At 41.0% G+C, this 17,147-nt stretch overlaps 1 protein-coding gene across 1 annotated transcript in view; it reads right to left on the minus strand.

Annotated features, from left to right (window-relative positions):
- Window positions 1–2,107: 2,107 nt before the first annotated feature.
- LOC108791716 (annexin A1-like) overlaps window positions 2,108–17,147 on the minus strand; it is a 26,156-nt gene continuing 11,116 nt past the window's right edge. The window contains exons 4-12 of the mRNA XM_018562276.1: window positions 15,470–15,583; window positions 15,168–15,258; window positions 14,171–14,250; window positions 12,750–12,806; window positions 7,807–7,900; window positions 5,899–5,994; window positions 5,113–5,171; window positions 4,197–4,319; window positions 2,108–2,183 (exon numbers count right to left, since the gene is read on the minus strand). Of these exons, the coding sequence (XP_018417778.1) occupies window positions 2,127–2,183; window positions 4,197–4,319; window positions 5,113–5,171; window positions 5,899–5,994; window positions 7,807–7,900; window positions 12,750–12,806; window positions 14,171–14,250; window positions 15,168–15,258; window positions 15,470–15,583 (771 nt within the window). The 3' untranslated portion in view covers window positions 2,108–2,126. The remainder of the gene's footprint in view (window positions 2,184–4,196; window positions 4,320–5,112; window positions 5,172–5,898; window positions 5,995–7,806; window positions 7,901–12,749; window positions 12,807–14,170; window positions 14,251–15,167; window positions 15,259–15,469; window positions 15,584–17,147) is intronic.

Genomic DNA, 17,147 nt, shown 5'->3' on the forward strand with positions numbered 1-17,147 from the left:
CTCACCACTCCTTTGGCGTAATTGACATGAGCAGTACCCCAGATTGCACTTTTCACAACTATCTGTGTTTGTAATGCTCTTCAGAGCTCAGTACATTGCTTTGTATGAGCGATTGCTGTTATATTGAGTTGATGAGCTTCACAAGTGGAATTCCAATTTGGGATAAAGAGGTCAGTGACAAAGTGTATAGAAGTCCCATCATTCTCATACAAGGCAGTCAACATAGGTGGCATGAGGCTCACCTGCAAATTAAATTGCTGGCAATGTATGGTAATAGACAAACTGCATGGATCCATTGCACTGGCTAGCTGACAAATTGGCTTATGGAATTCAGAGACCTAGCTGAGCCACAGAGGAGAGGCTTGAATGGAGCGATTTCACGCCTCACTTCAATGGTGGATAAGTGTCTTTAGGCCCGCTTCTGTGCTCTCTTTTGGTGTGGTGGCGCCCCTCTTGATCCACCATGGAGGCGAGGCTTGAAATCACTTCATTAAAGTCTCTCCCCCATGACAGATTAGAAGGGGCACTACCGAGAAAATAGAAGCGGCCTTTTTAATGCAGACCAACAAAAGACAGCAGCTGTAATCCTCCAACATTACTAAAGACATTCAATCAGATTGACGCCCTCTCCTGACTATCTCTCTTCGAGCTCTCTCCCGTATACACCTCTCCGAAAAAAAATTGCCATGAGCTGTAACAGTGTTCGGGCTTGGCTTGAAGAAAAGGGAGCAACCCCACCAACAGCTCCAGGTCACTGTTTACAATTGGGAACCATTGGAACAGCCTCCCAATCATGTGACCACTATGACAGCCAATTACAGTGATCACAAAATTGGGAAGTCCACCTCTGACTCATGGTGTTAGGATTCCCTTAAAGGGCCATCGGGAGTCAGCAGCAGGAGATTAAAGTAGACATGTTGTTGTAATTTCAAAAACTCTCAATAAAAACAACATCTAGTGATCCTACCATTAAGGTCCTTGTTCAGGCACTTCCTGTTCTAGGGTGGTAGGAACAGAGCACTGTCTCCCAATTGGGATCAGCCCATCCAAAAAAAATTAAAATTTTTGTTAGATGTTGGAGTGTTAAAGAGAGTTTTATTGCTTTCTGTGTGTCTGTTGACTAGATCCACTTCTCCAGTTATCCAAGAGACCATTGTTACTGGGACAAAAAATTAGAAATCCAAACATTTATAGTAACAACTGTAACATAAAATGAGAGACAATATTCAACTATCTAGGAGGGCAGTAACTCTCACTTTGTAGAAATGTCCTCTTACTTCTTGTATCACCTGGGCAGGAAGTGAAAAGGCAATCTCCCCAGTGTGACACAGACAGCAAAAGCTAAATTGATGGAGGCTTTTAGTTTTGGAAGGAGAAGGGAAAAGTTAAAGTACAAGCCTTATCTTTAGATAAGAGCAGCAGTTGTCTGAGAAAATATATCCTGCATAACTACTTCTGTAGAGTCAGTCAATTCAGGAATGTTTTCAAAAGTAAAGTGGTTGACTATAGCAATACAATCAGCAATGTGCAGATGCATTGATAAAGGAGCAGGCAGGGTGAGAGTAGGAAGACATCCTAGATTTTTCATAATTTTAGAGGAAAACAATAGTGAACCCCCACTGAAAACAATCAGAAGGGGATATATTTTTTTTTTTTTGGAGTATCCACGGCTATGCAATAATTTGCCATAGCATCTCCCGTTCTGTCTATGGGCATGTTACTCTTCTTAATGTAAGACAGACCTGAAGTGAGACAGCAGCAAAATAAAGGGAATGGAAATGGGCACGAAAAAGGGACATATGATAAATATATATTTGTATGGAAACAAAAACCAGGATATGACAAAGTGTCCTCTGTACGATGATGATGCATATACTGTATGTTTCTGACATGAATGATAGCTTCCCTTTACAAAAGACCACAGTAGGAATTGAATTAAAATATATAGTCATAACAATCTATAACATGTACCAAATAAAGCACCAGAAAACACATGTAAGCAATTTTATTAAACTGGAATGTTAATGTCTTTGCAATATTGAGGATATGCATAGTTATGGAGGTGGCCACTATATTAATCAGCTTTAGGAGTTCTACATCTTCTGCTTTGAATTGGTCAAACATTATTAAGCACCTCCAACAAGAGTCAACAAGATGGTTTCATAATCTCCTTTGGTGTCATCCTATAAATAGAAGAGAACAGCAAATAGAAATAAAGCAAAACAAGCACATACGTTTCTATTCATGCATTTCTGTGTTGTGCCACTTTTTTCAGACTTGACCATATGGTGTTCTGTTAATTATAAGCAAGTGTTGAATACAATAAAGTTGTAGAGGCTGGTGGAAAGAGCCCCATAGTAAAGTGGAGGGAAACAGCAGATCGGCTTTGGAGTGGTGTTCAGGGGAAGGGCAAGAGAGATAAGTATTCATTTGCTACTTAGCATGCGGTTTTTAAACAAACTTTTTTTTTTTTAAGTGGTAAAGTGGCTTTAATGGGCCAGTGATGTCTGTTTGCATCCAAATAGGGACAAACCGTTATGTCAATAGTGCCCAACAGCCACTAACAAGTGTTTACTGGAGACAAAATAAATTAAAAGTTTTACATTTGCTTTTGTTTCCCAAGATACAATGGCATTTACACAGGATGTACATAATACCCACTACCTCTTCCATTATTTTAAACAATACCACTTGTTAACTCATCTTCTACCTCAGACAGGAATAAAGACGTTCAACCATCAGATGCATGCAAAATTGTACATCTTTCTGTTCATAAATATGCCAAGTGACATTTTATTCTTGTGTTTTATTGACACGCATGCTATGTCACCAAGTTCTGTCAAAATAGCTTTATTACTGCTAAATTAAAGCTGGCTCTTCTCAGTAAATTTACTTGGACAACCATTCCAACCACTGGTTATCATTTTCTATAATATAAGTTTGTATCCTGTAATATGCATGCCTGTACCTTTGTCATCCTGCCACCATTCTGGAAGCAATAAATATGCATAAACTGTATCTACTTCCCGTCAGCAGCAACACCAGTTCATACATCCGCCACAGATTTAAACAGTGATGGATTTTGTGCATATCCTGATCATTCAGTAAGAAGGCCAAAGACATAACAAGGAGGGATGGGGCTTCCCAGATAAGGAACCAGGGGCATGGCTTATCTGAAAGAGTGAGACTTCACTAGCAAGACTGAAAGACAGTGGCTCTTTCATACATGAGAACTAGCCTAAATGTCATTGTGTCTCATACCAGTTTCCCCAGTTAGAGGTGCTGGCAGGTATTGCTAAGGTTTATGCATCCCCCCAAACTTCAAACTCACCAAATCCAGTTTGAATCCTAGTACCTATGCAGTGGCAGATTGCCATAGCGACACAGGCGGCCGCTATGGGGCCCAGGGCGCAAGGGGGCCCCAGCCAGGACGAGGCACAAAGGGGTCCCCCTTAAGCCGTGCAGGTCGCCCGGGTCGCATCTCAGGCTGGGGGCTGTCACTGACGGCTGCAAGGAGGAACGTGCTGCTGCCTGTGCAGGGGTGCACTCCTCCTCACAGCCGCTGCAGAGTCAGTGACAGCCAGCAGCTAGTGGTATCGGAGGAGGCTGACAGGTAAGAGATGTGCAGGGGTGTGACCAGCCCACCGGAGACCCCGCAGAGTCTATGGTGGGCACTGCAAGGGGCGGAACTAGAAATCACAGGGTACCATACAAAATTTTGCTATGGGGCCCTGTGATTTCTAGTTACGCCCTTTTACCTATGTATAGATAGTTATGTTCTGTTAAACCTTGCCTAGTTACACTAGCTCAATGTATTTTTAGGTCAGAAAGTTGTCCCCTAAAAAAAGAAGGTTCAGTTAACCAAGCTATAATCATGCTGCGTCACTAGCTGTAGGGATTATTATTTTCATCCATGTTTTCAACTCTCATTGGTTATTAAATGTTACAAATACCAGCTCTGAAATAAAATAATTGTTATAGCTTAGTAAATTACAACCTCATTAGGTGAAATTGGTCACCCAATGGTCATTTATAATACAGAACATTTTAGAGCTAGGTCTCCTAATATTTGTCACTGTTGATTTGACTATTTGTGTTGACATTTTACTTAGTTATCATGGTAGGCTAACAAAATATACACTGCAAAAGCACAGAATAATTGTATTAATTTGGAAAAGAGAAGATATCATAATTACCAAAATGGCCTGGCGCAAGGATGTGTTATACATCCTCTTGTATTGGGTCCTGATATCAGGCATGTCAATTTCTGATCGGGACACAATATTTCGAATCAAAATTTTATCTTTGGTTCCAGAACCCTGTGTACAACACAAATAGAAAAAGAAAAAACTTTTTAAAATAGTAGCAAAAGATACAGTGCCTGACAATTATTGGGATATACACACACACACACACACACACATACTGTAAGACATTACACTATATCTATATTTGAAACATACCGCATTTTAAACTAAAAATATTTGAGGTCACCACCGCCTACCGTTTTATTTGCTAAAAAATTCTCCTCATCTCCATGTAGTGGCAGTAATGCACTGCAAACGTTGTTTATTCAGAGATACCTTAGGCAAACGCATTATAAAGCAGTCCCTTAAAGTGCAGCGGTTCTCAACCTGTGGGTCACGACCCCATGGGGGGGGGTCGAATTACATTTTGCCAGGGGTCGCCTAACGGCTCCCGGCCGCCCAGGAGAGAAACACTTTCTCCCGGAAAGGTTTACTCTGCTCAATCAAGCAGAGTAAACCTTTCTCTGCTTTTTTTTTCTGACATCGGAGCCGCCAGCCGCCGTCAGAAAAAAAAACCACCATAGGAATGCATAGCTAGATTCCTATTGGCTATTTCTCTTTGCAATAGCCAATAGCAAGCTAGCTATTGCACCCGCCCCCTGCTGCTGCCAATCATCAGAGGGTGACCTGAAGTTCTCCATCAGTTTCCCATCTATTGATTGACACTTAACCCTTGCAGTGCGGGGGTAGCCCCACAACAAGGGTTAAGAATATTTTTGCCTGGAGTTATTCTTTAACAGAAAGACTGGTTTGATAGATTATTTTTTTATTTGCTTTAAACTAAAGAGGCTTTTAATCATCATACCTTCATTGCAAAATTAAGCCTTTCTGCGAAGAAAGCGGGTCTGCATGCAGCACATTTCACTGTTCAAAGAGAGAGAAAACTAAATCAGAGATGCATGCTTAATTTTTCTGAACATACAAAAAAATGTTTGGTAAGGGGAACTGTATCGGAATTTGTGGGGCCACCAAATTTGGTAGGAGACTAATCTCAATCCCCTTGGTCGTTGATGGCCTTTTGCTTTGAGTCTTTCTCCAGGGATAATAGGGGAAGGGCATGCAGCAGCAAAAATTAAGTATACAATACTACAGTTAATGAAGATTTACATTTCATTTTTACTTTTTTTATTACTACATTAGTTTTTCCTCATAAGGCCACCACTGTCCTAGTCAAGCAACTACAGGCAATGGCGGCAAGGCTGTAACTAAAATTCGTACAAGCCTTCATTTCAATGGACTACTATCAATGATGTACAACTGGCTGGAGGTGGTCCAATATGTGAATGAGCTACTAGCCTGCCCTGTTGCATGTGTCATGTCAGCGAGGGGCTTCAACGGAGTAGGGAAGATTTAAGGACATGAATTCGACATGGATTACAGTTACAGATACACTAGATACTGAGGATTGGCATAGCTCTTATTAGAAGTAGAATGGTGCTGAGCTGGAGCTAGGGGAGACTGGATCTTACTCAAAGTAAAGAGCGGTAATTAAAAATGTATTCGTAACTTTAGCTTAAACAAAATCCCTTTTCAGAAATCTTGACAGATCCAAATACAACAGCTTGTATTTTATGTTTATTAGACTACATACCAATGGCTGTAAGAAGTTTTTCGATATCTCCTTTAAGCTCCAGATCCAATGCTTTGTTGACATCATGCTTACTGTATGTTCTGTACCTCTGAAAAGCTACAGAGAGAGCATTTTAAAACATATTATACTGTTATGTTTAAATAACAGCAGAGGCAATTGAATCAATTACAGCAAGGCTATTTCATATGTGGCGTCACACACATCACTTAGAGGGTTATTCCCTTACCTGCCGAAGGATCTAGCCGAACCGAAGGGCTGCTGTACAGGCCATTCACTCAAAATGCCCCAATACTAAATGCCGATACTGGCACTTTAAATTTCTAAACTAGGACCCCTGAGGAGATTGCCCCACAGCCCACCCGAGACCCTGCAAACATCTCATCTCCAACTCATTTAACATGCTTGCTATTACTGAAACCTGGCTTCAGGAATCTGACTCTGCCTCTCCTGCTGCCCTCTTCTATGGTGGCCTCCACTAGATTCACTCACCCAGACCCAGTGGATGAAAAGCAGGTAGAGTAAAAAAGTGCATTGTGGGGATAGAATAATTCTAAGTTCTGCATTCACCAATCTTTCTATCAGGCTCCTCTTTTGAAGCCCACTGTATTCGCCTATTTTTTTCCAGTTTCCCTGAGGATCTCCACTATCCATGTATCTTCCCCAATTAATGCATCAAGTCCACCACATTTGTTACTTTCCTATTTTGACCTTGTCACTACAAAGAAAGTTACAAATCTTTTCTCTTACATCTGTCTCACCACTTGCCCCCTGGACCTTGTTCCCTTACCACTACTCGGGTCACCCCCTTGCTCTATCCCACACGCTTACTCGCATCTTCAATCTCACTTTATGCTGCTATCTTACCCTCCTCTATAAAACATGCACTGGTTACCCCCATATTGAAAAAAAACCTCACTGAATCCCACCAACCTGAACAATCTTAGACCAATATCCCTACTCTCATTCACCTTCAAACTCATAGAACACCTACAGGTGAAACTCGAATAATTAGAATATCATGCAAAAGTAATTGCAGTAAGTGCTGCAAAAGGGGCCCAAACCAAGTACTGAGTACATATGCATGCTTGTACTTTTCAGAGGTCCGATATTGTTCTATGTACAATCCTTGTTTTATTGATTGCATGTAATAATCTACTTTTTTGAGGTTGTGGATTTGGGGTTCTTGGGGTTTTCATGAGCTGTAAGCCATAATCATCACAATTATGACAAATCACGGCTTGAATTATCTTGCTTTGCATGTAATGAGTCTATCTCATATATTAGTTTCACGTTTTAAGTTGCATTAGTGAAATAAATGAACTTTGCACGATATTCTATTTATTCGAGTTTCACCTGTAATCTACAACCACCTAAGCTGCCACCTCACTTATAACAACCTCCTTGACCCCTTACAGTCTGGCTTTCGCCCACAATATTCCACTGAAACTGCCCTACTAAAATACACACACACACACACACACACTTTTCCTATTGGGAGGGTGCTACTGCAGTAACAACAGTAGCAGTAGCAACACAGGTACTTAAAAGGATCCATCGCCATTGCTAGGCTGCTACTGTGGAATCAAGGGACACCAGTTCGTTGTCCTTAAAAGGGATCCAATGGTGACTGGAAATGGTCATCAGCTTTGATAATACTGGGAGGCTTCCATTAGAGGAAATAGACCCACCAGCCATTGTGTTGCTGCCGAGTAGAACAGATATATTTTTGCCGTTTTGGGGGTATACTGAACCCTCAATCCCTTCTCCCTAGACATTTGAGCTAATACATTTTGCAAAATAAGATTGAAGGGCTTGAAATCTGTCTGGAAATCTACTGGAGGTAGAGTGTCTGGGTGCAACTACGGGAAGGTTACTAGAATCCAGCATCTCTCATCAGTCCTAACTTACCTTTCTGGAGATGGGGAAAGCTGCGAGTAGTCAGTATGTTGATGAAAACAGGTACATCTGTTCCTTTTCTATGTTCGCCAGCTTCAAAAAGAGCCTGGGAAAATGAATACATGTTATATGCACGATACCAAAACACTGTAAATAACACTGTGCATTAAACACCTTTACAACTCATCACTTTAGACGTATGTAAACTAAAAAGCAAAATCTTAGAGTTTAATAGAGTGGTGGTGTTAGAACGACTGCCATGTTTTTATTTGTCTGTGCTCCTGTTAGGGAGATTAACTCTCATTGTCCTGATCACCATCACTAGGAAAGATAGAAAGGGGAAAATCCAAAATGTTAAGTTGCCACCAGAACGTGCATAGAGGGGAAATCTTCCAGTGGGGACAGTTGTTCCTGTTCCCTCACATTGGAAAGATTTTCTCTCATTTCTTGTGAAGTCTATAGGACAGGAAGTAAAGGGGAAATCGCTCTAATGATACACAAATCACAAAAAAACTGACTATCCCGTATGCTATCCAAAATTTTAAAAAACGTTTTGGCTTTAGCCATAATTTTCAGATATGGTCCAAACATTATTCTTCTACCTAACATGCATCATGCAGTAGGCATATATGTACAGTCATGTTTCCAATGTGTATTGGAGGAAGGATTATTTCACAATTTTTTAAATGGCAAAACATTTTTTTTTTTTAAGTTTTGGATAGGAGTAGGTAAGGGTTAGACCCTTTGCCAAGTTTTTTTTAATCGCTGTAAGTGTTCCCACTGGGTAGATTCCCCCCTAATCTTAGTGATCATTGTTGCCAAGACAGAAAGTGAGGAGAAATCCAAAATTTTAGAGTTGTCCCCAGAACAAAAAGGGGAAATCTGTTCCAGGGACAACAGGAGAATTCTCCTTACTTTGTCCTTGCTGCTCTCCATCCTGAACTCCTCTCTAGCAGTTATATAGTTACATAGTATTGGAGGTTGAATAAAGACATTAGTCCATCAAGTCCAACCGATTAGGATATCATTCTTAGGAGTACTACTTGTACCCCAATATATTACGGTCCCTTAAGAAATCGTCCAAAAGTTTCTTGAACAATTCCACACTCTTAGATGAAATCACTGCCTGCGGCAGTGAGTTCCAGACCCTAACTGATCTAACTGAAGAACCCCCTTCGCCCCTTGTGCTGGAATTTTCTTTCCACCAATTTTAGGTGGTGGCCTCTAGTTTTTGTAATGGAGTTAATTTTAAACAGTTTATCGCTAATGTTGGTACCACCATTTAACATTTTGTACATGTAGATCATATCCCCCCTTATTCTCCTCACCTCCAATGTGAACATGTTTAAATTTTGTAGGCTTGTTTCCTTGCTCTGGGCCTCCCTAACCCCTAATTAGTTTGGTTGCCCTCCGCTGGACTTTTTCCAACTCAAGGACATCTTTTCTTAGTACTGGTGACCAGAACTGGACGGCGTACTCCAGATGAGGTCGAACCAATGATCTATAAAGTGGCAAAATTATAGACTTGTCCCTGCAATACATCCCCTTTTTAATACAGGACAAGACCCTGCTAGCTTTGTTTACAGCAGCCTGGCACTGCAAACTACCTTTCAGTTTGTGGTCTACAATGACCCCCAAATCCTTCTCCATTTCTGACTTCCCTAGCGGCATACCCATAATTGTATAACCCATTTGTTTATTTTTAATTCCAAAGTGCATTACTTTGCATTTATCGACATTAAACCTCATCTGCCACATTAATGCCCACTCCCCTATTTTATCCAGGTCCTCCTGTAATGTTATAATGTCTAAGTCCGTGTCTATTACCCTCCCAATTTTGGTGTCATCCGCAAACACGGAAATATCGCTGTTAACACCCTCCCCGATGTCATTAATAAATAAGTTGAACAATATGGGACCCAGCACAGAACCCTGAGGCACACCGCTCATTACACTAGCCCAGTCTGAAAAGGTGCCATTTACAGATACCCTCTGGACACGTTCCCGTAGCCAGTTCTCTATCCACGTACACACCACCTCATCTATGCCCATAGCCCTCAGCTTGTGTAGCAAGCGTTTGTGTGGTACCGTATCAAAAGCCTTTGAGAAATCCAGATATACCACATCTACCGGCTTACCTCCGTCCATATCTCTACTTACCCCCTCATAAAAAGTTAGCAAGTTAGTTAGGCAGGAACGGTCTTTCCTGAACCCATGCTGATTGTCATTAACTATCCCGTTTTCCTGAACAAATTCTACCAGATAATCCTTTATTATGCCCTCTAGCATTTTACAAACTACCGATGTTAGACTGACCGGCCTATAGTTCCCAGGTTGGCACCTTGCCCCCTTTTTGAATATTGGGACTACCGTAGCCCTCCGCCAATCACTGGGGATCCTACCAGTCATTAAGGAGTCCTTAAAAATGAGGATTAATGGTCTAGTTATAACCTGGCTTAATTCCTTAAGTACCTTGGGGTGCAGGTTATGCGGACCCACTGCTTTGTTTGCATTGAGCATTTTAAGTATTTGATGTATCCCGGTTTCCGTCAACCACTGGAGTATATTTTGAGTTAAACTGGGAGTTTTATCATGTGTGTCAGACCAGTTTCCCTCCTGAGTGTATACTGAGGAGAAAAAAGCGTTCATCGCCTCGTCCCTCTCCTTGTCGTTTGTGACTAGTTTCCCGCTTTCATCCTTTATTGGGCCTATCTGCTCCTTTCTCACCTTTTTACTGTTAATATATTGGTGGAATTTTTGGGGGTTCTTTTTATTATCTATGGTGATATGCTTTTCGCACTCAGTTTTAGCTTCCCGGATTACTAGTTTGGATTTTTTGTTACATTCTTTGTAGTTAAGGAACGCCAATGCCGTCCCCTCCGTCTTATATTTTATAAATGCCGCTCTCTTGTCCTTGACGTGTTGTTTTACAGTTTTATTAAGCCATATAGGTTTAGTCTTTGATCTTTTGTTTTTGCTCCCTAAAAAAAGGTATACACTTTGAAGTAGCAGTATGTAGTGTGTTTTTAAAACAATCCCACATCTGGTCTGTGTTTAGGTTTTGAAATACGTTTTCCCATTTTGTTTCCCCCACTAGGTTGCGCAGCTTATCAAAGTTGGCCCTTCTGAAGTTTAGTTGCAGGCTCACAGTGGAACCTGATGATCACAAGCCGAGACTGCTAGCTGCAGGCATGTAGAAGAATTTGGATGGTTGTAAGTCACCCAAATCACTCTTACTACAAAGAGATCTACAGAAACTTACTGTACATTGTAGACCTTTGAAAATATTAGTTGCCTGTCTGACTTAGTCATTACTTTACAACTGTTCCCAGCTACACTTGTTTAGTAACTGAACATTTTATTTCTGGTCACAATAATAAGAAATGGCAGTTACCTGCAGAAATATTAGGGACTATTCCACTAGGTGGCTTTATTGTATAAAGCAACTGGCTCTACAGAATTACTAATAAAACCTACATCTATCCCGGGCTAGAATGGAAATTTAGACAGCTATTAAATATATTAAATCCATTTCTGATATAAACATAAACGGGAGTTATTCAAAAGCATAACAATTTTTTATTAACATTGAGGGCCCCTATGATGGTAATGAGGCCTGGGCACCCCAATAGTAATTAAGGAACAAGCCACTTCAGGATATGATCAAATCAGATGCGGACTAAACATTTGTATAGAGCCAGTTTGGGTGTGGGGCTGGCTCAGCGACGCCCTCTAGAGGGCCCACAAAAAGCTGCTTCACAAGGCAGCTGATGGATCTCATTTTTAACATCAAGAACCAAATCTTTGCCAATCTTTACTTAGAGAGCCAATCCCAGATCATTTTCTGCTTCAATGACTGGACTCTGCTGAAACCCATAGAACTCAGGACTTCTGCCAAGTACTTGAATTATCATTCAATATTTATTTTGCTGTTGTATTGTTTGCATCTCTTATTCAACATCTTTTTCTGTATATTTTTTCTGTACCATTTCCTTTATTAAAAATGATCCTCTAAAATGTTTAAGTTTATCTCTACGCTCTAAATAAGAAAGTTTTGTTTCTGTGAAGAGTGCTACCATATTGTAAAATTGGTTATTTTCCTGTCCGAAGAAACATTGGGCACCACAGGCATTATGTTTTTGTCACAGTATTTAATGGGAATGATGCGTGTTACTGTTAAAACAAGTGGTGGCAGAGATTATCTTGTGTAAAGGATTAACTGTAGAGATATCCAAACCCCAGTGTTGATCGCTCTGTCTGCTGGCCTTAAGAGTGTTGTCCAACAAGCTGGAAAATCTCTGTGCAGGACAAGGATGAGAGTGGCTTCATCACGTCTTGGTGACGACATGGTAGGAAAGAAACTGTGCATCGCCACGTATTGTAACAGTACAGTGTGACTGGACATGTTGATATCATCACAGCCCCCTCTACCCGCAAGTTTTCCCAATTTACCCACTTACCTGTTTAAGATTCACAGTTATATTCACTGTGGAGCCACTTGATTCCACACTGATTCCTTACATAGAGTCTGCTGGCATGGTCATACATGTGCAGTAGATTTCCCATTTATTCCTATGGAAAGCAGGCCCACAAATAATATAGCTGTCAATCATGGACATGTAAGCGAGTGAATTGGAAGACCTGCTGGGGAAGGGAGACCCTGTAGTTCCTTTAATCTTTATCCTGAGTATTTATTTTGCAAAGAATACCATCATACTTCGAGGACAAGTCCACCCAAAAGTAATTTGTGGTGTTTGGTAAAGTTAAGTCCCTTACTGGCTAGTAATATCGTATGAGGACTCCAGCAGTGAGATCTTTCACTTTCTGAATAAAAATGATCTTGAAAAAAACACATTTTAATTTTGAGTGACATAATAGTACTACAATAGCTTCTAACCATAAACAAGATTATATATATATATATATATAAACTGTACTGACTAACACGGTCTTACCCTGGCATCATTATCAACAAGTTCATCGTTCACACGGGGATCTTCATTTCGTGAACACTAAAAGATATTAAACAATGTTATTCCAATTAAAGCAATATATTACAAAGTCATTTAAAAACATAAAATATGTATTCCCTACTCCCCAGGAGTACCAGACCGAATTTCCATCCCTTGAGGATGTAGGCACACATCCTGTCACTGCTACTTACCGTGCACAATCCAGTGCCGCCTTTGCTTCAGTGGTGCATGGCTGCGTGCACTTCCAGGTATTACCTGGAGTGTTGTGGTCATGTCCTGTTAGAGGGGCATCCCCCCCCTGAAAGGCTGCAGCCAGAGTAGTGTATTTCCCCTGTCTGGTTACAGCCAATTAGAGCGCTACTCTTCTATCCCTCTCAGGCTGTAACCTTTTTTAAACTTGGTGCAGCTGATGGCTTGCTGCCCGAGCAACACTTCTGCAAGCTAGTTGCCGAGCTCCTGGTGCGCCTCTCTCCATTCCATCCTGCGACCTTCTATTGATTCCTGTGTACTGAACTCTGGCTTGTGCATAGTTATCCATGTCCATGACCTGCCCTGCTTGTTGTCTTGTTTGTGATTATCTGTCTCCACTGCCTGCCCTAGCCTTTGGCTTGTTTCTACTTATCTGTATCCACAGCTAGCTCTGACCTTTAAACTGTTACCCATTTCCTGGTAACTTCCTCACTCGTGGTCTGTGGTTCTTAACCAGGTAGAGCTTGGGAGTTGTGACCTAGGGTCAGCACATACTTAAGTCCAAGCTCTCGTGAGATGGTCCTTGATAAATACCAGTTGGCTCTTAGACTCTGTGCCCTGGAGGATCCTACAACACCTGCTCTTAAGTAGGACCAGTCATGTACTTTGGCAAGTCTGGATTCAGCTTTTCAGTCTCAACTGTTCCAGTACAGTCCCGAGCCAGCTCCAGGGTCCTACTATTTCCAATGTAAGCCAGAGAGGTTCCTTCTCCATAAATCTAGCTTGCAGCTCTAGGTGTTCCTTGGAGCTTGGTTCTACCAAAAAAAAGATGGCAACCTACACTTCTCAGATACCACCTTTCCATGGCTATGCCTTACAGTGTGGCTGGAGATTCTATATTGGTGCGATCACATCTTGACACTTTGGCTCCTGAGGCAGCACTCACATGCCAGGTTTTTTATTTATTGACAGAATATTTTCCTGTTTTACTGGTTCTAACCTGGCCAAAACATTATGCCAAAGTGTAAATTAGTCTGCTAATATGGCTGTATTTTTAAAGGCAATAGGAATGGGATGTAAATAACTATGCAGGGAAAAATTACCACCTTGCCTCTATTGCCTATATTCTCAATATTACAGTGCCTAATAGTAAATCCAGCCCTACATGATTGATTTTACATGGAAAAAGCATACATGGATATGGAGGAACATACCTCTAAAATTGCAAGCAGACCTTTTTGGAAATGACCAGATGTATCTGAAGTGATATCCTTTGCCAAGTCATTCTTGTACTCTGTAGAATAAAACCACAGAGTGTTCCATTAGATATGTTTGAGTAACTCAGCATGCAGAACCTATGTTTGATTCATCAATAGAATTCAGAATAGGATAAATTGTATTTTTTAGGGTTTTTATTTATTTATTTTTTGAAGATAACATTGGCACACTCTAATTTAATGAAAAATACAAGCACATGGGTTTAACTTGGCAGGATTACTACATCCCTAGATACTGTGCTTTAAATGCTGAATTGGCACCTATTCCAGGGTAAAACCTCTGAGCATCTGACCTGGGAGCATACACAACCCACTGCCTTTTCATGGTAGAAACAGTTTCCTGTGGACTAAGGAAAGTGCACATTACAAAGTGTGGTGCCATAATAGGCGACCATTGTGAAAGGGGACACTGTCTTGGAGAGCATGGATTAAAAAACACACATTTTTCTATATTAAAAAAAAAAAGGATTACAAAATGATTAATTTTGAACAAGGAAGTACTATATGAGCTAAACAAAATTACTGCTCTGTGAAAATGTTGTAGGCGCACCTAAATGCAATACTTAAACATTAAATGGCATCATCATAAGTAATTATTCCACTTCAGCTTTCACAGTTTTTCTTCCAGCATAGTTGTATTTAAAGGTTGCAATGAGTTAATTGGTCTGTGCTAGACTTGGATTGTCTGGTTCTATGTTCTGATCCCAATATTTTAAATCAACTGTAATCTCTAAATAAAACCAAGGTAAAACAATAGGCTTTTTTTTGTTATATTTGCTGCACTACATACACAGATCCACTAGAACCACCAAATCTGACCGTAGCTGAAAATATGATGAAGAAAGCAGATAGCAATATGAATATTAAAAACAACAACTTTCAGCAGACACTAAATAATGAACTAATATTACATGAGTTTCCCTAGAATACTTACTTTCTTTGTAGGCAACTTTTATATTCATGATCTCTCGGTTTGTTCTTGAAGCCAAAATTTCAATAAGTGTATCTTCATCAGTTCCCAATCCCTTTTAAATTGCAAAAAATAAATAAGTTATATATTTTAAGCATTATTTGTGTGTGTGTATTTTATTTGCAACGTCAGCAACCTGTGTGCAATTTAAATGATTGCATACTTTTATCTACTGATCCTACTGGATGTGTACAACTAAATTAGATATGGGTTATCATTATTTACTCTAACAAAGCCATGTATGAGTTACGCTTCATTTACATTACCTTGGTGGCATGTTTCAGCTCCTCTGCATCATATTCAGCTGGAGTTTTCAGCAGGGCCAAAACCACTTCCTCATAAGTAGCAGAAAGAGCTTTCTTTAGAGCTTCATCCAGAGGCTAGAAATACATTGCGCATAGTCAAAACCTGTTCAAGTTAATTATGTAAAGTTTCACAAAACACACGACCTCGGCCTAAAAAAATCAATTAAATTTCAAGTCAAAAGATTGGGGTTTGTGACAGGGGGGGTAACTCAAAATCACAGGGCCCCATAGCAAAATTTTGTATGGGGCCCTGTGATTTCTAGTTGCACCCCTTAAAGAGCCCACTTGAGATCACACACAGCTCACCTGAGGGTGACCCAGCAGAGCTCACCACGAATGGTGGGCTCTGCAGGGTCACCCTCAGGTGGGCTGGTCACACTCCTTACCTGTCCGCCTCAGTCTTCCCTCCTCCATGGCCGGCCACACTTCCTTCTCTGATGCTGACCCCGGGCCCTGCCTCCTCCTCCCCTGCCGGATCCAGCCTCCTCCACCGCCGCTGCTGGCTCTCATTGACTCCGCAGCGGCTTTGGAGACAAACGCAGCGCTGCACAGATCACTGACAGTGGTCTGAACAGTGGCGCGTTCTAAGCCATAGCGACTCAGTCGGCCCGCACGGCATCAGGGTCGCTATGGCGATTGTTTTATGCCACTGGTTTGTGACTACAGAAGACTCAACAATGAGTCTGCAAGGCAATACTGACGTAGGTTAGTAAAATGCTGAACAGCAGGCTTAGTTACTAAGTGCAAACTGACATTAATTTGTCAATCATAACAGCAAATCCAGAATATTTTTGTATAGCACAGCAAAATCTGATAACCAAGGCAAGTACATGTTGTAGTCCACAACGTGGACACTTGTGTTGGATGTTAAGTCCTGCATTAGTTTTCAATGCGAAAAGCCCAAAACAGGATTTTAGGACAGTGGGCCTTCTTTGCCAAAATCAAATATGAATGTCGCTGTAAGCATCCCCATGCCCCAGTTATTACCTATGCCCAACACTTTGGAGCTGATGCATAGACATTCTACCCAGCGTATATAGCTGGGCAAATGCTGTTTGCATGGCATTCCTGCCACTAGATGGGAGCTGAGGAGCACCGGAAAATGCCCATGCTATTCAGCTCAATCTAGTGGCATTCATACGGCTACTCACTGGGCGAAACATTTATACATACATCATCATTGTCACTCAGGCTCTTTCATTGGTAACACCCAGCCCCAGATCCATTGCTCAGCAATATTCCACAGGATGGCTGGAATACCTCTTACCCATAGGAATGAAGGGAGCTGTGGCACACATGCTCACCAAGAAAAGGACCCAGTGGAGACATTTTTTCAGAAGGGCTATGGTACACCAGACAGGGCTGCACAGTGAAGATCACTGGAGTGGGGAGGAGGGTAATTTTTTTGAATGGGGTTTAATAGGGATGGGGCGATTTCACTAAAAGTGTTCTTTTAATTAGCATCCGGTTTACTTTGAAATAAAATACCTAAAATCTGGTTAGTATTTACCTCACAACCAAAACTGTCCAATCAATTAAACCAAAGAAATGGAGATTTTTTTTGTGTTATCTAAATATATGCAAGCATTTTACCACCTTATTTTAAAAGCATCATGCAGTTCATGAGTCAGGATTGTCC

Source organism: Nanorana parkeri, unplaced genomic scaffold, assembly GCF_000935625.1.
Source record: "Nanorana parkeri isolate BGI_ZX_2015 unplaced genomic scaffold, ASM93562v1 scaffold569, whole genome shotgun sequence".
In the NCBI taxonomy this organism is placed as follows: Eukaryota; Metazoa; Chordata; class Amphibia; order Anura; family Dicroglossidae; genus Nanorana; species Nanorana parkeri.